A 22,649-nucleotide genomic window follows, 5' to 3' on the forward strand; every position below is an offset into this window, starting at 1 on the left:
AGCCTGAGAACTCACCCCTATGGAAGACCTCAGCCCCACCTTAGCCCCTCCTACAAATAAAAGTCTGGTGCCACCCCTCTAGTGCATGTTTAGAGTCAATGTTTAACTCCTAATAAAAACCCAAGAGCACTAAACACTCTGAACTTGTTATACCTGTGGCAGTGATGACCAGGTCAGCTGTGTCACTTTGTTCAACGGCTTCAAGCGACAGAAAACTCCTGTTGAAAGAACTGTGACATATTTAAAACACAAAATACTTCATTTTGTCTTCAAATACAAAAATAACTTACATTTACAATTTTGTACAAAAGGAAGAAAAAAAAAGCACAAGTATTGCGGTCGTATTGGTCAGTTAATTTATACAAAAATGTCACAGTGTTAGCTCAAGCTGAATGTAGCATTTTATTTAGCGACTGAAGGAGGCTGGACCTGATTTTCTGTCATTTAAAACAGTCAAATAAGTTTGGACCAGCACAGATATGTTTTAAAAGCAGCTCCTAGGGTCAGAATGAGACTGCTGTGTGCTGTTTCCATGTCATTATTTGATTGATTTACTCTCCATGAAGCAGGAAGTGCACCGTTATCATGCTAATGTTCAAAGTTTTACCGTTACCGTAAACTCTGCTCTGGGCTCTGAAAATAGTGAAAGGTGATTTTAAACTCTTTTGGTGAATAATTAGGATGCGCAGAATGCATTATGGAAGATTGATTAATATTGATTAATTGTCATCACTACAAATTGTTTTAAATGAGCTAGTTTGTTTTTTAAGACACAACAGGATCCTTTGTAGAGAAGATGTGGAAGACAATGATTGGTTGGTTTATTAGTTATGTTAATCATGTTATCATCAGGCTATGGACGTCATATCCATGCATTGGTGTATGTTTAAAAAAAAAAAAATGCCTTTAATCAGCAGTGCCTCTTTTGTTGCAGTTTAAATCTTAGCATTCCATCTACTGGCAGAAGTGTGAATGAAAAATAATTTGAATAAACAAAAGCAGACTTTTAGCAACGTGACATATGCTACTATTCACCTTATTTTGCCTCGGGGGTCGCCATTTATTTTGACCCTCCATCAACTTGTATTATTTTGCATCCGATCTCGACAGAAAATAAATTATTAATGCATGAACACTGAACATTTTCACAACCTACTTTATATCATAGCGGTGAGAAAATTCTGTAGTTTTCATTCTAACCCGTTTTCCGCTAACTGGAAATGCCAAAACAACAGAAGTGAAAATCAGCAGCAGTCAGAAATAAAAGTGGGCGGGGCAGAATAAGGTGTATGCGAAAACAGTTGTAGTGGACACAATTTTGACGATAGAGAAGCTGAGAACAAGCCACAAGAGATAGTTTATGGACTTACAAACTACACAGGAGATATACAGTTTTCTATCTGGTATTCAACCATCTGAGGAAAATTGAAACGGAGTGATTTCTGAGTGGAAGACCTTGTGTGCAGGATCACTGAAACCTTTCTAAATAAAGCAAAAAAACAACTCCTGGTATGTTTTTGATGACAAAACAGCCTTCCATCATCAAAATGAAAGAGCACATTTTGCACAATACGTCCCCGCATCAAGGCCTGGCAAACTATACATCATTCCCTTTATATTCTATCAAAATAATACAAAATGGTCCAGCTTGGTTCCAAAATAATGTCATGGCGTAGTGAGGGAACCAATCAGAGAAGCCGTGTCCATGTCCTTTGCATCTCTCCCGTTAAATAATTTCCCTCCTGAACACATGACAGGAATGTACACAGTGTCCCATAATCACTGATCATTTACAGGAAAAACATGATATACTTTTCATTCCTTCTCCAGCCTCTAACAGTCTACGCTTCTATCCCCAGAGGATGGAAGTGTCCAGCAGGCAGCAGGTACATCCCCAGCCACTGCAGCACTTGTGGGTACCAGTGCACCCCGACACTTAGGGCCTCCGGCGGGGGTAAGAGGCTGTGGAGCAGTCTGAGAGGGGCTAGCACCCAGTGAGCCAGTCGCGGCCTGTTTAGCGCTGCATAACACGACGCTAACACGCGGTCCACCATTATGGAGCCGTGCAGCGTTAGCGGAGCATACAACCCGCGACTCGTCCTCTCCTTCACTGAGGACACTACGGCCAGGTTCGTCCCCTCGCTTCCTTGCGACGTCACCACGTATTGTCCAGGTTTCACGTCGCTGGCGAATACCGTCCTAAGAGAGCAGTTCGTGCAGTCCGACACAAAAATGAGATGCGCGGCGGTGAGGGAGATGCTAACGCCGTCGTTTGCGCTGATGACGTAGAAAGTCTTGTTGACGTGGGGTTGGCGGTCCATGAAGGAGAGCACAGGGCTGTAGGTGAGAGGACCAAGGCCGTCTGCGGAGGAGGAGGACAGGACCATGTCTCCAGGGACGACGTCACTCATCCTCTTTGTGTCACCATCTTTGAGGGACACCAGAGCGTCGCCCGGGAAACAACCACCGGTCTTAGCTGCCACTGAATGCTCTGTGGAAAGATAAAAAAGATTGTTAGGTTTGAATTCAACTAAGCAAACACAGTAGGTCCTTTCCTCCTGCTGGAGAACTGCTGCAGGTGATGATCTTTCAGCTGCAACGCAGTATTTAAACCAAACTGATGCAGTGTGTGAACCTTCTCATTTCTGAAACAACCATGTGGAAAGACAAATCCCGTGGTCATGGAAGAGATGTCAGTGTGTTTGAGAAGGGTCGAATCATTGGTATGAAGCAGAGAAAACATCTAAGGAGAAGAATAAACTAATCTAGCACAGCTCTGAACCCAGTGAGAGTGTTTGGGACGAGCTGGAGAAGGCTTTGTGCAGTGGTCACTCTCCATCATCAACACTGTGTGAGGAATAATGACACACTGGATGGAAATACATCTTTTGACATTGCAAAAGCTTATTGAAACTACAGTGAATGTGTGCTGTAATCAAAGTTAGAGGCGGTTCTATCAAACATTAGAGTGTGTGAACTTTTATTTCTGTGGTGACATTTTTTATGGCCAGGCAGTGTATTTCTGTTTCCAGCCAGGTCAGTTTTGGTGACAGTAATAAACCCTTCCAGTGTTTGTAAAGAGAACTCACATTCTAAAGGGAGGTACAGTTGCACAGTTAGCGTTAGCCTCAAAACATTCCAAACTATGAACAACCAGGGCTTGACCACACGTGAGTAAGAGTCTTGTTAGAAAACATTACCACATGTAGTTTTGTGTCGATTATCAAAGTTATTAGCTCTTATATTAGCATACATGCTAATGGTAAATGGTCATATGTATACAGTGCATTTCTACAACAACAACAACAACAACAACAACAAAATGACCACATAGCAAACATTTCTTAAAACGTTATGCTGGACAATAATGCACCAGAAACATATCCAGCCACAACAGTTTGACAATTAACTTTTTGCTTTGTTTCACCAAGATGTTGCAAACATTAGTGAACTTTAGAAAATGGAGGTTAAAGTTACATATTGATGGTTATTAATAGTTGGCAAATGTAAAGAACATATAAACCACAACCAAGTGTACCAATGTATCACAGTTGCCTTAAATCAAGTACAAAGCAGTTTAAAGCCTAATAAGAGTTTCTGAATGATCAAAAATACTCTGTAAAAGATCAGTCATTTGAGCGCATGAGATGCAGATGGAATTGGAGCAGAAGAGAGCAGTGCACTTGAACCTGCAGGTGCTGGAGTTCTAGTGGGTCAATGGCAGCAGGATTGTAAAAGTCAGACTTTGACTCAGACCCAAGGACCTGCTTATCTGGCTCAGCCGCGACTCTAACGACACAAACACTTCCATATTACCTCAAGAAGCACATATGAAACTAAGATCTTCCTTCTGAGATTTTATTAGTTTAAAAAAACAAACAAAAAAACAGATACTAATCAGCACTAAAAATAAATGCATCTACTACTGATACTAAAACAAATTCATTCACCAATTCGTTCAACATTATATATTTTTTACTTTTAGAATATATCGATCTATATTGGAACAGGATCACATGTAATAGGATCAACTTGTAGCTTAAATAAACATTTCAGTTTCAACTGAAATGATTGTGTCCACGTCCACGTCCACTAACTGTGGCTTTTACAAACGCTGCGCCGCAAACTTACATCACTTCCATTCACAACATTTAGTTTTGATGTAAACAACACTTAAGCATATTTATACTGTCACCAGCGTTTGAACATGCTTTTTCATCATCTCATACTTAAAAATAATGTATCTAATAACTTTTTCCATATTTTGTTACTTCACAGCCTAAAAAATAAATTCAATGTATTATTCCCCTAAAATTCTACAAACAACACTTTTTTTTTCACAAACAATTTTTAGGCAAATAATGAATTTAATCCATTTTGGAAAAAGGCTGTAATATAACAAAATGTAGAAAAAGCTGTGAATACTTCCTGGATGCACTTTATGCATTTCTGTTCGCCCTGTGTGTATTGGAAACAGAGAGAAATAAGAGAATTCGCAGAATAAAATGCTGTTCATAGATGCAGGAAGCAAACAGCTGTCTCATTTTCACACACATCAAAATATTTTCACTTTATTACATGAAAAAATGGTGTATAGCCCCTTTAAGATTTGTGATTTAGGTTACCGCAGACGATGTTGTCCTGATGGCTCCATCAAACCCGGACCTGCAGCTGCACTGGGACGGTTTGAGCCGAGTGTGAAGCGGCTGGGATGAGAATCAGCTCCAAATCCGAGGCCATGGTTCTCGACCGGAAAAAGGTGGCTTGCCCTCTCCAGGTGGGAGGGGAGTCCTTGCCCCAAGTGGAGGAGTTCAAGTGTCTCGGGGTCTTGTTCACGAGTGAGGGAAGAAGGAGCTGAGTCGAAAGGCAAAGCTCTCGATTTACCGGTCGGTCTACGTTCTGACCTCACCTATGGTCATGAGCTTTGGGTAATGACCGAAAGAACAAGATCCAAGATACAAGCGGTCGAAATGAGTTTCCTCCTTAGAGATAAGTTGAGGAGCTCAGTCACACGGGAGGAGCTCGGAGTAGAGCCGCTGCTCCTCCAGCTGAGCTGGCTCGGTCATCTGTTCCGGATGCCTCCTGGGTTTCTCCCTGGGGAGGTGTTTCAGGCATGTCCCACCGGGAAGAGGCCCCGGGGAAGACCCAGGACACGCTGGAGGGACTATGTCTCTCGACTGTCCTGGGAACTCCAAGGAGTTGGAGGAAGTGTCTGGGGAGAGGGAAGTCTGGGAGTCCCTGCTAAAACTGCTCCCCCGTGACCCGGATGAATGGATGGATTTAGGTTACACCAATACTTTTACAGTGTATGTGGGCAGGGCTTTCTCAGAGTAGGATAAGTTCTCAGATTGAGAATGACTCTTGAGTATCAAATGTGTCCAGATGACTACAACTGAATATTTTTCTGTGTTATTATAAAAATTGCAAATAAACTTACAATAAATCACATTTCATCCATAACTGTTGATATTTTACTATTATGTCTGCGTGCTACTTATGTATACTCTTACATAGCATACATTCCATTTGAGTGCATTGTCATACAAAGTAGTCCCTTTAAGATGTGGAGGGAGACGCAGTGGTAGGGAAAAGCAGTCATGTGGGGCTAATGTGTAACCAGCCGATTGTATCAGAGCACGGCCGGGTCACAACGGAAGAAAGTACACAGACAAATGCAAAGTACTGCAATCAGAAAGTGGGAGGAGGAGGTACAACATCATGGGGTTAAGAAGTACACTGCACAAAAAGGGTAATAAAATGCCTTGATTTGCATAGTCTGAATAATTTTTAACTATTATCAACTAGTTTAGCTTCATTTAGTTGGCTTTGAGTTATTGGACTTTTTCTTTACACTGGAGATTTTTTGATGCGCATTTTCAAGGATGATTTTCTGATTTGGCCTTTATATTGTTATGTATATATAAATGAATCGTTTGTGAAGACAAGTTGAGAACCTGTTGAAACTTACTCACTATTTTTGTCAAAAAATAAATTATAAAAGTGTACACCATGGTTCATGATTCATACAGTAACTCTGTAGAATTTCATTGCATGATGTTATTATATACGTCATAAATTTAAGAAATAAAATGCTTACTCCTCTGTGATTGTATTTCACGTATTTATTGCTTTTTTATGGTTTTGTTTTGACTGATTTTATTTTTTGAAGTTTTGTTCAAGATCAAACTGAGCACTTTTTTATGGTTTTGTGAAGCACTTTGGTAAACTGTGTGTGTTTTTAAAATTTGCAATATAAACAAAGTGGATCTTGATTTGAAAACTGTAAGTTCTTCTAATTGCGTAAATGTCGTAATGTAAAACTACTCCTTTCCACTCTATTTCCACTATTTTTCACAGTGCACCTTCACTTGAACACAAATGCCTTTCAGCTGTATTAATATGTGCTGCTGAATAAAAGAAGTCTGAAGGAGTCTTGAGGCCAAATATTTGTCCAAGGTGTGTGTGGAGAAGGAGGGCGGCGATGTGATAAGATGGAGATAAGGTGCGGGTGAGACAAAGCTGGGGTTAATGATCGGACAGAGTCGAGGCACTGGGCACTGGGCACAGACAGCAGCACAAAGCACACAGGTGGAATGTGCACCGCCATTGTTTGTGTGGAACTACTATAGCAACTGCAAGCCCCGCCCCCTCTGAATATTAAACCTAGGTTAAGATGTAGCTTCAGACTGTTTAGCCACACTGCTGGAATATCATGTCCAAAAGAAAGTGGCAAGGGGAGGGGTACAAAGGCAAGATGTGTTTAATTTATATACGTTTTAGACCAAAAAAACAAAAACAAATATATATATATATATATATATATATATATATATATATATATATATATATATATTAAGATCTGAGGATAATGGTGCATTCAGACTGCGGTGCCAAGGCGTTGTTTGTATTCAAAGTCTATGTCGACACGCGCGTCACCACGCACACGTCAAACGCATCCCGTTTTGAGCGGAGTGGAACAAAGCGGACCTTTTGGCAGCTGAAGCGGCGCTGCAACCAATCACGTTCCTACATATATCATTATCTTGAAGAAGGACAAAAACAGACCCTGGATCAACAAAAAAATTATCATAAATTAATTTTAGCAAATACACCAGAGCCAGTCTCTCAACCTGGTCAGCCATCGCACGAGAGAACACTACAAAAACAGCTCAGCCGTGCAAAGCCTTTACATTTTTACACGAGTGTCCGAAGCGTTTTTTTTTTTCAAGATTCATAGACATTCAACTCGGGGCATCAGGCGTGAATTTGACGCAGCAGTGTAAACGAAGCATTATGTTACTGCTAGCACTCAGAGCAGCTTAAATATGTATTGTGGAGGCTCTGCAGATGCTTAAAACTGTTTTTACAGGAACAGCCTTCCCTTAGTATTCCTATTGTCTCTCAGAATCCATCATGGCTCCGCCCTGCATTTGATGAAGACTAGCGCCTGGCCGCTTTATTAATCACTTGTGTTATTTTCCCTTAAAGGCGCAATGGAAGTGCACATGCCACTCCCCCGTGTGGACTGATACAACACACACGTGCGTTTGTTTATTAGCGCGACGGATCGCATCGCATCTCTCGTCTCCCGTCGAATTCCGTCTTCTTCTGAGTCAGCTCGAACTGTCTTTCTCCGTCTTCATTTTGTCCTGTACACTGAGGGAACTATATTATGATAGATCAATGCGCTTGGACACGCGGAAACTGCTGCTCTCCTGGGGACGAGCCGCACGCGGCTGCAGGTGAGCGGTAGGTGCGTTTCATGATTGATACGTGGCAGGACTAATGGGCCGTCCAAGCCACGAGGAAATGAGACTCAAATTTGGGCCAAAAAAATCGTGCTTCTGTGCTGTCTTAGCTTTTGCAATTATAAACATGATTTTATGCTAATGTTGCTAACGCTACATGGAGCTTCTTCTTCTGTTACTTTTAATGGCGGTTGGCAGCCAACTGAAAAGGTGCATTTACCGCCACTTACTGAAGTTGTACGTCTTCAAAGTGTTTGTCAATATACCGTGAAAAAAAGAAAGAGAGAAAGAGAGAGAAAGAGAGAGAAATAGAGAGGAAGAGAGAGGAAGCGTCTACACGGAGCTAATGGAGCTAATGGAGCTGATGTAAACAAAAGCAAAAATACAATAACAATGTCCGGGTTAATAAATTGACATAAATGGATAATCATTCTGGCTGATTCGAGCGATTCCAAAGTTAAGGGGGTCTTTAATCATCCAATTATGTTTTCCAGGGGTCTAGATTTTATGTTTTATCTCTATAAGATCCACAAAAAATTCACACAGTGGTACAATTCAACAACAAAAATGAACTGAAGACTTTACTTTCAGACAAATAAAAATATCATAACAATATTGCATGACCAAAAACAGGACAAAAGCACTGAAACCCGGGCAACGCAAACCCAGTTTTTACCAGAAACATGACTCGACTAGTGCAAAGCAGACCTAAGACAAGACCAGGGTTAAACCAAGACTAAACAAACCATATCTACCAGAAAAAAAACATGGATAAACTATAAAGCAGTTCAAAAAAAGGACTAAAGCAGGTCAAAAAAGGACTAAAGCAGGTCAAAAACAGGAATAAATCAAGTGTAAATTGGGACTAAACCAGGTCAAAAACAGGACTAAAGCAGGACTAAAACAGGACTAAAGCAAGAATAAAGCAGGTCTAAAACAGGAGTAAAGCAGGTCTAAAGCAGTTCTAAAGCAGGACTAAAACAGGAATAAAGCAGGCCTAAAACAGGACTAAAGCAGGACTAAAACAGGACTAAAGCAGGACTAAAACAGGACTAAAGCAGGACTAAAACAGGACTAAAGCAGGACTAAAACAGGAATAAAGCAAGAATAAAGCAGGTCTAAAGCAGGTCTAAAGCAGGTCTAAAGCAGGACTTGGGCTCAGGCCTGTCTAGAACCACCCATAACTAAAACCAGGATCTTAAAAATAAATGTCATCAGAACATTTGGTTCAAATGATATTGAACACGTAGTAGCCCAGTCAGTAGGCCACATGCACAGTATCATGCATGTTTTTGGAGTTCTCTGACCTGCAGCCGCCCCAAACCATGGATTGTATTTTTTAAACCTGCTTTATGTCTTTTAAAAATAGCCCACACTGAGCATTGAAATATGCAACATGAAATGAAAGGGTCTCCACCTGAGATGTAATGTATTTGTAACTTTCGCCTCCAAACTCACGTTGTCTGTATGTTAAGCTGTAAAATTATGTGTGTTTTATTACAATCTGACGCATATTTACAGAGAAATTAGGTTTATGAATGATGTGTGAATGTAAACGCGCCTAAAGCAGAAGTGCACATGTCCTGGGACAAGACCGAGGTCCACCTTTCATAATGCGGCCTGTGGGACAATCCGCTCATCACACACAGCGCTCTGACCTACCTGTTCCTCGTTAAAGAGTCGACTTTCAAACACGTGGAGCACATGGTCCTTACGCATGTCACATTTACACCACATTTATGCTAATGTTGCTAACGCTACATGGAGCTTCTTCTTCTGTTACTTTTAATGGCGGTTGGCAGCCAACTGAAAAGGTGCATTTACCGCCACTTACTGAAGTTGTACGTCTTCAAAGTGTTTGTCAATATACCGTGAAAAAAAGAAAGAGAGAAAGAGAGAGAAAGAGAGAGAAATAGAGAGGAAGAGAGAGGAAGCGTCTACACGGAGCTAATGGAGCTAATGGAGCTGATGTAAACAAAAGCAAAAATACAATAACAATGTCCGGGTTAATAAATTGACATAAATGGATAATCATTCTGGCTGATTCGAGCGATTCCAAAGTTAAGGGGGTCTTTAATCATCCAATTATGTTTTCCAGGGGTCTAGATTTTATGTTTTATCTCTATAAGATCCACAAAAAATTCACACAGTGGTACAATTCAACAACAAAAATGAACTGAAGACTTTACTTTCAGACAAATAAAAATATCATAACAATATTGCATGACCAAAAACAGGACAAAAGCACTGAAACCCGGGCAACGCAAACCCAGTTTTTACCAGAAACATGACTCGACTAGTGCAAAGCAGACCTAAGACAAGACCAGGGTTAAACCAAGACTAAACAAACCATATCTACCAGAAAAAAAACATGGATAAACTATAAAGCAGTTCAAAAAAAGGACTAAAGCAGGTCAAAAAAGGACTAAAGCAGGTCAAAAACAGGAATAAATCAAGTGTAAATTGGGACTAAACCAGGTCAAAAACAGGACTAAAGCAGGACTAAAACAGGACTAAAGCAAGAATAAAGCAGGTCTAAAACAGGAGTAAAGCAGGTCTAAAGCAGTTCTAAAGCAGGACTAAAACAGGAATAAAGCAGGCCTAAAACAGGACTAAAGCAGGACTAAAACAGGACTAAAGCAGGACTAAAACAGGACTAAAGCAGGACTAAAACAGGACTAAAGCAGGACTAAAACAGGACTAAAGCAGGACTAAAACAGGACTAAAGCAGGACTAAAACAGGACTAAAGCAGGACTAAAACAGGAATGAAGCAGGTCTAAAACAGGACTAAAGCAGGACTAAAACAGGAATAAAGCAAGAATAAAGCAGGTCTAAAGCAGGTCTAAAGCAGGTCTAAAGCAGGACTTGGGCTCAGGCCTGTCTAGAACCACCCATAACTAAAACCAGGATCTTAAAAATAAATGTCATCAGAACATTTGGTTCAAATGATATTGAACACGTAGTAGCCCAGTCAGTAGGCCACATGCACAGTATCATGCATGTTTTTGGAGTTCTCTGACCTGCAGCCGCCCCAAACCATGGATTGTATTTTTTAAACCTGCTTTATGTCTTTTAAAAATAGCCCACACTGAGCATTGAAATATGCAACATGAAATGAAAGGGTCTCCACCTGAGATGTAATGTATTTGTAACTTTCGCCTCCAAACTCACGTTGTCTGTATGTTAAGCTGTAAAATTATGTGTGTTTTATTACAATCTGACGCATATTTACAGAGAAATTAGGTTTATGAATGATGTGTGAATGTAAACGCGCCTAAAGCAGAAGTGCACATGTCCTGGGACAAGACCGAGGTCCACCTTTCATAATGCGGCCTGTGGGACAATCCGCTCATCACACACAGCGCTCTGACCTACCTGTTCCTCGTTAAAGAGTCGACTTTCAAACACGTGGAGCACATGGTCCTTACGCATGTCACATTTACACCAAATCATCAACGAAGCTGTTATTTACTGTGTCTGCAGCATCACATGTTTGTGCTTTGACAGAGCAGTGTTTCAGATGAACCGGGGCTCTCTGGCCCGTCGTGGCCAGAGGCGGAGCCTCAAAGCAGCGCAGAGCATTGTGTTCTGACGCAGGCCAGACCAAATGGCTTGTGACCAAATATTAGTGAGATTTACAGTTGGATCGGTGCAGCGGCTGCAGTGATGCAGTCGCTGCATCGGAGCTGAGTCTTTGGGTAATGACCGAAAGGACAAGATCGCGGATACAAGCGGTCGAAATGAGTTTCCTCCGCCGGGTGGCTGGCCGCTCCCTTAGAGATAAGGTGAGGAGCTCGGCCACACGGGGGGAGCTCGGAGTAGAGCCGCTGCTCCTCCACGTCGAGAGGAGCCAGCTGAGGTGGCTCGGGCATCTGTTCCGGATGCCTCCCCTGGGCGCCTCCCTCGGGAGGTGTTTCAGGCATGTCCCACCGGGAAGAGGCCCCGGGGAAGACCCAGGACACGCTGGAGAGACTATGTCAGGGGTGGCCAACCAGTCAGAGACTAAGAGCCCCATTCGTTATTGTGTTACCGCAAAGAGCCACATCATACACATGGCACACATGAACATCACCCCATCCCTTCCTCTTACACAGGCCTTCGTTTAGCTGTGCATTTTTCCCCTGCCATTTTGAGAGCGAAATTGACACCTGCTTTGCGGAATTTCACCTCATGCGCATGTGCGTTTGACAAAAATATCATATTAAAGTTCAATATTGGTGGTTTTCTTTTAGATGAGGGTCGTCTTCCCGTATTTTGGACAGGGTATTTTGAATTGTGGACGGGCATTTTTGAGTGCAAGGACGGGGTCATTTTTATTAATAAATCTCAGAAAAAAAGGAATATTATCTTTAAATTGGGCCGGGAAGCGTTTGATTAAAGTCCGCCCCGGCCCGCGCCATGACAGTTTACTGTTTACAAGGGGAAATTTGCATACTCCGCACTGATTGGTCGACAAAGTTTGTGTGCTTGGTCCTGATTGGCTGCCGAGCCGTGGTCCAGAGAATGCCGAAGCTCGGCGCCTCCGCGCACGTAGAGCGCCGTCTGGCCCAACACAAACACAAATGAAACCAGACAAGGAGCCGCATGCGGCTCGGGAGCCGCGGGTTGGCCAGGCCTGGACTATGTCTCTCGGCTGGCCTGGGAACGCCTCGGGATAGACTGCTGCCCCCGCGACCCGGCCCCGGATAAAGCGGTAGAAAATGGATGGATGGATTAGTTACCATAGAAATGTACTTAAGGAATCATGGCAAACTGTTATTAAGTGCACTGTTAGTAACTATGCTGGATGTTGTTAGCTGAACAGAGACGGTAAAACTCCGCTCTGGCCTCTAAAAGTTGTAAAAAGCACTTGTAAAGTCATTGGGATGAAAACATCTCGATGAAAAACATGAGGAATAAGTTTGGTACAAACACTTAAAAATGAATAAGCTCTGATTTTAACGTTTTTAAGATTGTAAAACCCTTTGCCAACCCCTTGACAGTAACTGTGGGGAAGGCCAAGCTCTCTGAGAATGAGCATCTTTTTACAGGCCTCACTGTTAGTCTTTACATGTCAGGCACAAGCCAAGATAGTCATGTACTTTAGAACGATTCATAAAACACCTTAAACACAAAGTGCCAAACGTTCATTCTTGATAACCAAATACAACAGAAAGGCTGACCAAAAGTTAGCGAGAGAAGCAGGTGCACGTTCTGATTGGCTCCCAGAAGACAGTCTCTCACCTCTGTCTCCTGTGCCTCCCCCGTGTCTCACACTATGTTCTTACCTGACTTGACACTACAGTGGATGTGGGCCTTGGACTCGTAGTAGACCCAGTCAAACCCCGCCTCCACCGCCAGACGGGCCAACATTGCATACTTGTTTCTGTCTCTGTTGGGAGAAGATGCAAAGAAAGAATGAAATACATATATATTTATACATCTATATCAAAGATTCTTGGAGCAGCATGTCAAGGAAATTTCAATCACGAAACAGAAATAGACAAATGAAATGAATGAGATGAAACGTGCAATGACGTATTTTAAATCAACTTTAATAAACGACACAGGCAGGTGGGTCAAGCTGCTGCTGGTAGAGAAGAAAGAAGATGGAGAGACTCAAGATGGAGTTTGATGGTTCTGCTGCTGTGATGGAGATGGGTTAAAATAGTGACCTGGCTCAAACTGCACGTGCTGCATCTCCAGTGCAGTGGCCCCAGGCATTCCAAATAATTAAAAGTACGAGAGGTGCTCAGACTGTACGCTGTGCCATGAGGTGGTGCCACCGCGCCAGAATCTTTTAGTTTGAAGTCAATCTTAACCAGACACCACAGCCTTTCTTTCCTGTATAAATGATTCATGGTCACGTGAGCATGTTGTCTTGTGAGTGCAGCAATCAAAGCCTGTGACTACATTAGCATAGCACAGCGGCGCTCTTCATGGGAGCAGTCTGATTGAGACTGCTGTGTTGGAGAAGTGGTCTTCTGGAGTGTGGCACTGATGTGCTCCAGCAGTCACAGGCTTTGAAAGCTGCACTTTCAAGACCACGTGTCCATGTGCTAACTGGGAATGATTTGTATTGGAAAGTAGGATAATGCCTACTAGCCTAATACAGTGAAACCAGACTCCCAATCGAATGAATCCTGAGCTACGCAGCATCTCTGTGTGTACTGATATTTTACTGTATGTATAGTATTTGTCTGTAATTATGTTTTCTTGTATGTAACTGTCTGAACTGATGTTTGCAGTATAGATACCTGTCTGAGATTATATTTGCAGTATAGATACTTGTCTGAGGTTATATTTGCAGTATAGATACTTGTTTGAGGTTATATTTGCAGTATAGATACCTGTCTGAGGTTATATTTGCAGTATAGATACTTGTTTGAGGTAATATTTGCAGTATAGATACCTGTCTGAGGTTATATTTGCAGTATAGATACTTGTCTGAGGTTATATTTGCAGTATAGATACTTGTCTGGGGTTATATTTGCAGTATAGATACCTGTCTGAGGTTATATTTGCAGTATAGATACCTGTCTGAGGTTATATTTGCAGTATAGATACTTGTCTGAGGTTATATTTGCAGTATAGATACCTGTCTGAGGTTATATTTGCAGTATAGATACTTGTCTGAGGTTATATTTGCAGTATAGATACTTGTCTGAGGTTATATTTGCAGTATAGATACTTGTCTGAGGTTATATTTGCAGTATAGATACTTGTCTGAGGTTATATTTGCAGTATAGATACCTGTCTGAGGTTATATTTGCAGTATAGATACTTGTCTGAGGTTATATTTGCAGTATAGATACTTGTTTGAGGTAATATTTGCAGTATAGATACCTGTCTGAGGTGGTGATGTCCACGGCGCGTCCCTCGTAGTGCAGTGAGTCTTCAGAGTGGTGTCCGTCTTCGTCCCAGCCTTCGGTCACTCTGAGTTTAACTCCAGGCCACATGTTCATGACGGAGATGGCCAGGGAGTTCAGCTTGTCCTTACAGCGCTGCAGTCACAACAACACATGTTGGTTCATTACTCTTGATATTTGAATTCTATTCAATTCTGATGAAGTAGGAAACATAGGAAACAATCATTTCTTCATTAGCTGTTTTCATAACCAAAATATTTTTGAAACCAGTAGTATGTTTGTGCATGTCTGTGATTCACTTCCTGTTGCTTTGTAAAGGATGATTGGGTCTAAACCTGATGTACTTTAGGATTTATTAGTTAGGGAGGCAGTGATTATATTCGCTAATCAACTGAGAGGTCATCAATTTGATTCCAGCTCTAATCAAACGTATGCTTTCATTGGTCACTTCAGCCACATTGCCGTGTGGCGTGTGCGGGACTGCAGTGGTCAGAGGGGCTGGACTGCAGTGGTCAGAGGGGCTGGACTGCAGTGGTCAGAGGGGCTGGACTGCAGTGGTCAGAGGGGCTGGACTGCAGTGGTCAGAGGGGCTGGACTGCCAGTGGTCAGAGGGGCTGGACTGCAGTGGTCAGAGGGGCTGGACTGCCAGTGGTCAGAGGGGCTGGACTGCAGTGGTCAGAGGGGCTGGACTGCCAGTGGTCAGAGGGGCTGGACTGCAGTGGTCAGAGGGGCTGGACTGCAGTGGTCAGAGGGGCTGGTGGTGGTGGCAGTCTGCCCCAGGGTGGCTATGGATCAAAGAGTGAAGAGTATATGATTTACAGCATGTAGAGCGCTTTGAGAGGCTTGTACAGAAGAAACGTATCCAGCCGTACTTTGAAAAACACATTTTACAAACTACACCTCCATTTCCATCATGTACTTAGGCGATGGAGCGGTCTTTGCTGTCAGCACAGGGAAGGAGAGTGATTTGTGAGGCTCCAAGCAAGAGGACCTCGTCAGGATCAACGAAACAGACGTGAAGGAAGCTAAATACAAATCCAGGTATGTTTTTGATGAGGGGACAGTAACAGAAAGTAAATTTAGCATAACTTGTGTCTTTAAGTCTATCGCCAAGTCAGAGAACTTTTACATGCAAACCCCCAACCCTCCCCTTTAGTCCCAGCTTACTTTGTTATTTTTATTCCAACAGTTTGTCCTTCTAATGTCCCAAGCAATGCATATTATGTTAGAGTTTGGCAAATGAAGTGCTTGATAGTTGCATGAAAGTAAAACGGTAACATAGTTGCAAATGGGAGAAATAACAGAGCAGCGATAGCAAAGAGAAACATGTTCATCTCTGCAGCTTTTGGAGAACAGAGAGTCAAGGTCAGAGTGTTTGGGTGCAGGAGGCGGAGCTTGTGTGTGTTTGGGTGTGGGAGGGGGAGGGGGGGGGAATTAGATTGATTACACTGTTGTGGCTGGGACACTGAGGACACGGCATAGACTAAACACCAACCAAGAAAAATGATGCAATCGCTCGAGTGGTGCATTTTGATAAATACAGGTAACGTCATCACTAGTGCAGGTGCATCAGAGTTATGTGGATCTATAGAAACATTCTGAGGCAGCAAAATTAGAAATATAGCATTTTGTTGCTTGTAGACAGCGTGCACAAATGGTTGTTGTTGTTGTTGTTGTTGTTGTTGTTGTTGTTGTTATGTTTCTCATATTTTCCAGCATGTAGACAAATAACATTGATATCTGACTTTCCGCTCAATTTTCAAATTTGTTGCATATAGTACATGAATCATTCTGCCAAAACAAAAAAAGAACAGCTTGGGGTCCATTTCATAGCAACAGGGTTGATATTGGAGTTTTTTTTTTACCATTGTCATGACAACCATCAGGGATAAAGTAATAAAGGAGACGGCAGCCTTCAAATGATGATGACGTTTGGAGGCTAACGCTAACTCTCGCTTTGAAAATGCATTGGAGCCATTTTTTTTACATCTTTTTACATCAGACTGGAAACATAAAAGACTGGAAAATGTATTGCACTTGATCTTTATGGCCCAAGAATACAACAACTGTATATTCTAGGATGAGGTTTGAACCAGATACTCTCCAGTTGGTGGGGGAACGCTGAATTCACTGAGCCTTGCCAGTGTCAGTTCTGTTAAGTCATAAAATTCAATATATGACATCTTAACTGTGAACTGAAAATGTATTTATCCATTTAGTTAAATAAATATCAGAATTACAATACTTGATTATTTGTATTGACCTTTAACGTCTCGTTCTAGTCCAGATTTAGCTTTGTCCCAGTGGTGGTTCCTGGAAAATGTATGAGATGCTGTTTGATTCTTACAGTAGAGGCTCAAACTAGTCAATTCAATCACCACGGTAACGAGTCAACGACAGCAGATTTGACCTCAATATAAAGTGTAGGTCTATATATAATAAAGTATATACTATGCATACACTATAAGTATATGGAAGACATACAGTATGCAACAAATGTCTATTTCCACCCAGTGCAGCAGGAGTCAGAGTCTGGTAAAGAGTCAGAGTCTGATAAAGAGTCAGAGTCTGATAAAGAGTCAGAGTCAGATAAAGAGTCAGATAAAGAGTCAGAGTCTGGTAAAGAGTCAGTCTGATAAAGAGTCAGAGTCAGATAAAGAGTCAGAGTCTGGTAAAGAGTCAGTCTGATAAAGAGTCAGAGTCAGATAAAGAGTCAGAGTCAGATAAAGAGTCAGAGTCTGATAAAGAGTCAGAGTCTGATAAAGAGTCAGAGTCAGACAAAGAGTCAGAGTCTGGTAAAGAGTCAGTCTGATAAAGAGTCAGAGTCTGATAAAGAGTCAGAGTCAGATAAAGAGTCAGAGTCAGATAAAGAGTCAGAGTCAGATAAAGAGTCAGAGTCTGATAAAGAGTCAGAGTCAGATAAAGAGTCAGAGTCTGGTAAAGAGTCAGAGTCTGGTAAAGAGTCAGAGTCTGATAAAGAGTCAGAGTCTGGTAAAGAGTCAGAGTCTGGTAAAGAGTCAGAGTCTGGTAAAGAGTCAGAGTCTGATAAAGAGTCAGAGTCTGATAAAGAGTCAGAGTCAGATAAAGAGTCAGAGTCTGGTAAAGAGTCAGTCTGATAAAGAGTCAGAGTCAGATAAAGAGTCAGAGTCAGATAAAGAGTCAGAGTCAGATAAAGAGTCAGAGTCAGGTAAAGAGTCAGTCTGATAAAGAGTCAGAGTCAGATAAAGAGTCAGAGTCAGATAAAGAGTCAGAGTCTGATAAAGAGTCAGAGTCTGATAAAGAGTCAGAGTCAGACAAAGACTCAGAGTCTGGTAAAGAGTCAGTCTGATAAAGAGTCAGAGTCAGATAAAGAGTCAGAGTCAGATAAAGAGTCAGAGTCTGGTAAAGAGTCAGAGTCAGATAAAGAGTCAGAGTCAGATAAAGAGTCAGAGTCTGATAAAGAGTCAGAGTCTGGTAAAGAGTCAGAGTCTGGTAAAGAGTCAGAGTCTGATAAAGAGTCAGAGTCTGATAAAGAGTCAGAGTCTGATAAAGAGTCAGAGTCTGGTAAAGAGTCAGAGTCTGGTAAAGAGTCAGAGTCAGATAAAGAGTCAGAGTCTGATAAAGAGTCAGATAAAGAGTCAGATAAAGAGTCAGATAAAGAGTCAAAGTCTGATAAAGAGTCAGAATCAGATAAAGAGTCAGATAAAGAGTCAGATAAAGAGTCAGAGTCTGATAAAGAGTCAGAGTCAGATAAAGAGTCAGAGTCTGATAAAGAGTCAGAGTCAGATAAAGAGTCAGATAGAGTCAGATAAAGAGTCAGAGTCAGATAAAGAGTCAGATAAAGAGTCAGATAAAGAGTCAGAGTCTGATAAAGGGTCAGAGTCAGATAAAGAGTCAGAGTCTGATAAAGAGTCAGAGTCAGATAAAGAGTCAGATAAAGAGTCAGAGTCAGATAAAGAGTCAGATAAAGAGTCAGAGTCAGATAAAGAGTCAGAGTCTGATAAAGAGTCAGAGTCTGGTAAAGAGTCAGAGTCTGATAAAGAGTCAGAGTCAGATAAAGAGTCAGAGTCTGATAAAGAGTCAGATAAAGAGTCAGATAAAGAGTCAGATAAAGAGTCAGAGTCTGATAAAGAGTCAGAGTCAGATAAAGAGTCAGATAAAGAGTCAGATAAAGAGTCAGAGTCAGATAAAGAGTCAGAGTCAGATAAAGAGTCAGAGTCTGATAAAGAGTCAGAGTCAGATAAAGAGTCAGAGTCTGATAAAGAGTCAGAGTCAGATAAAGAGTCAGAGTCTGATAAAGAGTCAGAGTCTGATAAAGAGTCAGAGTCAGATACAGAGTCAGATAAAGAGTCAGATAAAGAGTCAGAGTCAGATAAAGAGTCAGAGTCAGATAAAGAGTCAGAGTCTGATAAAGAGTCAGAGTCTGATAAAGAGTCAGAGTCAGATAAAGAGTCAGAGTCTGATAAAGAGTCAGAGTCAGATAAAGAGTCAAAGTCAGATAAAGAGTCAGAGTCTGATAAAGAGTCAGAGTCAGATAAAGAGTCAGAGTCTGATAAAGAGTCAGAGTCAGATAAAGAGTCAGAGTCAGATAAAGAGTCAGAGTCAGATAAAGAGTCAGAGTCAGATAAAGAGTCAGAGTCTGATAAAGAGTCAGAGTCAGATAAAGAGTCAGAGTCAGATAAAGAGTCAGAGTCAGATAAAGAGTCAGAGTCAGATAAAGAGTCAGAGTCTGATAAAGAGTCAGAGTCAGATAAAGAGTCAGTCTGCAGTTTAATTTGTCTTTGGCTCACATATTTCAAACCACATATTCTGTGAGAAAATATATATTGTATTAGTCCTATATTGCGCAACTGACTGATTTTTGTTTGTCTCAAAGTATGACTTAAACTATTTGCAAAAGTAACGGTTGAATAAATGTAAAAGAAATGTTGGGCAAAGTTAGAACATCTTCATGGAGACCCCCCCCTCAGAAAAGTTTCATAATGCACCTTTAATTAGCAGAAATCCACAAAAGTTAAATTTTCACACAGAAGATAAAATATTGATATAAGTCTGTCTTGTTTTAATGTATATATTCAGTATACCACAGCACAGGGCCAGAGTGACAAGCACTCTGGCCTCACAGCGACCAGGTCACGTGCGATGAAATAGTGACCTGGCTCAGACGGCGTGCGGTGCAGCTCCGGTGCAGTCTTTGCAGACATTCTGTATAATTAAAGGTACGAGTGGTCACGTGTTTGAATCCCAGGTTGCTTGAGTCTATATGTGTAAAGTTTGCATTTTTCTTCCTCGAGGCATCAGCCCAAAACATGCACCACAGGAAAGATTCTCATACTGAGGTCCTGGACCCAGCTTGGGTCATGACATGCAAGACATCAACAGTGTAAAGTAGCATAAAGAATGTTAGAATAGTTAGAAACACTGATAAAACACTGTACATTTCCATATTACAAACAAATAGCCGCATTTTTAACAGTAATAATAAAATGTTCTTTTTCATATTTGATTTGGTAGATTTAAATACCATTATTGCTTTCATTGTCAAGATTATTCCATAAATGAACTCCGTTCACATCAATGCTTTGTTCCATTATCTTGGAATTTTTCACTGTCTGTTCCTTATTAGATTGTTGTGACTTCTTTTTGGTTTATCTATGAACGCTAATAGTAATATTTAGCCTTTGCTTTATACATTACTCTGAGGATACTTTAGCCATTTTCAGTACATTAAGTACAAAAAAATGTGTTATATGCGTATCTCTATAACAAATATAAGTGACAATTTTATGTGGACAATAAAGTGTGCCCAAACCTTATGCCCATGTGGCATATTCAGGTTTATCAGAGGTTTATAAAAGTCAATAAACAGTTTGTCCTTAACTAATGATCCTGCTAAAAACGCCAGATTGGACCAGTGTTGTTTTGCGATAAGAAATAGTTTTTTGGTTTTAAATTCTAGAATTGTCATCAAGCTTTTGTATGGCACACCCTCCAATTATTGTCCTGGACTTAAAAATATATATAATGCAACTGAACTGGAGCAGCATCATCACACTAAAACTAGAACTGTGCAGAAGAATTTCAACCAGAGCAAGGTTACACCAGGCCCAGCTCCTTCTGCAGCCGCTAATGTGGTCACCTGACTTATAAATATCTTTTATGATGCTGCCGCGTGCATTATTATAGAAATCATAAATGTTCCCATGCTGCACTGTGGCCAGCCGCTCAAGGCTCTGCTCTGACCGGAGTTCACGCCGTTCTTTATGGAAGTCAAAATACACGAGGGCGTCGCGTCTGTCTGCAGAGCATCGAGGAGGTTTTGCTTTAACTTACAGAAAACAACAAAGTCAGCTGACCAGGCTGTTTTCTTTTTATTTGGCTCCTTGTTTTTTTTAGGAAAAAGTTTTACAAAAACTGAACTACGTCGCGTAGTGATTTAGAAAATGTTCATGCCAAATGTGCTTCCCTTTGTAACTAGCCTGTGTTGTGACTAGAGTGTGTCATAGGTGTCATACTAAGCGTTTGTGTCGTGTGGGAATTGTACCGACAACTGTTCAAATGCAGGGGTCAGGATTAGATTTAGATTGGATCTGGCACAAGAGAACACCACATGCTAATCTTGGATTCATTCCTCAGAAAAAGGATAAACATTCCCATAGGAACCATAATGTTCATTAGATGATGAAATCACTTTCCTCTGAATCTCTTTGGAACATTTGGAACAAACTCTAGAACTCTTTTACCACATTTACTGCATTGTTTGTTTAAAATGGCTAAATCAGAGCTGATTCACAGTGATTGGTTAATCCACCTGTCAATCACCTAGGGTTGCCAACCGTCCCGGCTTGCCCGGGACGTCCCGAATTATGGGTGGTTTTGATTTGTCCCGTCCGGTTCAGCTCCAGTCCCGTATTCCAATCACAGCCTCGCCGGCCAATAATTGGCTACTGCAAACGTGCTACGCAGACATTTACCACGCGCCTCTCCAAGCTCCACTTCCTGGAATTACCGTGACAGACGCGCGTCTCAGCCAATCAGCGCGCAGTCCGGCTGCTGCGCGCTGATCCGAGGTCAGATTGAATTTAAATACCTGGCCTCGTTCTCTGACTGCCACCGCCAGCTCAAGATCAAGTATTATTCATATCCATAGAGGGAAACAGAAGGTAAAGCGTTTGAAAGCGTGTTCAGTTCAGTTCAGTGTCTGCAGCATATGGTTATAGTCTAATGCTAACATGACATTTGAGAGAAACTTAATAATAATTGTCTTCACTTTTCCCATGAACAATACATCCCAGCAAGTACAGTAGTGGTTTGGCAAAATTACACTGAAATTAGTAGGTTTATGGTATGGCTAATGAAACCTTGTAATTTCTGTAATTATTATTGGTCAGCTGTTAGCGCGCACGTGCACCTGGAAGAGAGTGTCCCTCATTTGGGGTTGAAATAGTTGGCAACCCTACAATCACCACCATAGACTAATTCAAGTCGAAGGTTGTTGAAGTGGCGTTACCAAATCAAAGTTGTTAAAAGAAATAGCAGAGCAGCAGCCTGTGGGTCAGCGGTGCGATCACACCTGCCTCAGATGAATACTGCAGTTGTGTCCTTGAGTGTGTCTCTATTAAATACATTATAATTGTTTTAGAGTTGTTGAACAGTGAGTGATGGAGCAGCCCTTCTACATTAAAACATGCTTCACCCACAGAGGTCCATTAGTGGGTCTTCTCACGGATCCCGACTGAATCTCTAGACCATAGTTAAGTTAGTTCAGGCACACTTTGTTGTCCCATAGGGAAATGTATGCTCTGTAATGCATTTGACCCATCTTTCAATGCCACTGGAGCTTCCCCTCGGGAGCAGTGGTCTCTGCATGTAGCGCCCGGGACCTATCCCAGATCTTGAGCCAGGCTTGGTCAGAACTACGGTCGTTGGAGGATTTTTCCCACTGCATGTTTTGTGTGGAGGAAAGGATGTCGTACGCTTTAGCCAACTGAAGTCAGACGTGGCGAACAGTAACAGCAGATAACTCGGAGCCCAGTTCAATATTTGGAAATCCAACTGAGCATTTCAGAGTAA

The 22,649-nt window shown here is 41.6% G+C and overlaps 1 protein-coding gene across 1 annotated transcript in view; it reads right to left on the reverse strand.

Moving 5' to 3' along the window:
* Positions 1–1,365: 1,365 nt before the first annotated feature.
* The window catches only part of LOC140359335 (indian hedgehog B protein-like), a 28,884-nt gene continuing 7,600 nt past the window's right edge, over positions 1,366–22,649 (reverse strand). The window contains exons 2-4 of the mRNA XM_072444214.1: positions 14,575–14,732; positions 13,017–13,120; positions 1,366–2,491 (exon numbers count right to left, since the gene is read on the reverse strand). Coding sequence (XP_072300315.1) covers positions 1,842–2,491; positions 13,017–13,120; positions 14,575–14,732 — 912 coding nt within the window. The 3' untranslated portion in view covers positions 1,366–1,841. The remainder of the gene's footprint in view (positions 2,492–13,016; positions 13,121–14,574; positions 14,733–22,649) is intronic.

The sequence above is a fragment of the Eucyclogobius newberryi genome, unplaced genomic scaffold, assembly GCF_026437365.1.
Source record: "Eucyclogobius newberryi isolate DKJ021-1_F unplaced genomic scaffold, fEucNew1.0.hap1 SCAF_14, whole genome shotgun sequence".
In the NCBI taxonomy this organism is placed as follows: Eukaryota; Metazoa; Chordata; class Actinopteri; order Gobiiformes; family Gobiidae; genus Eucyclogobius; species Eucyclogobius newberryi.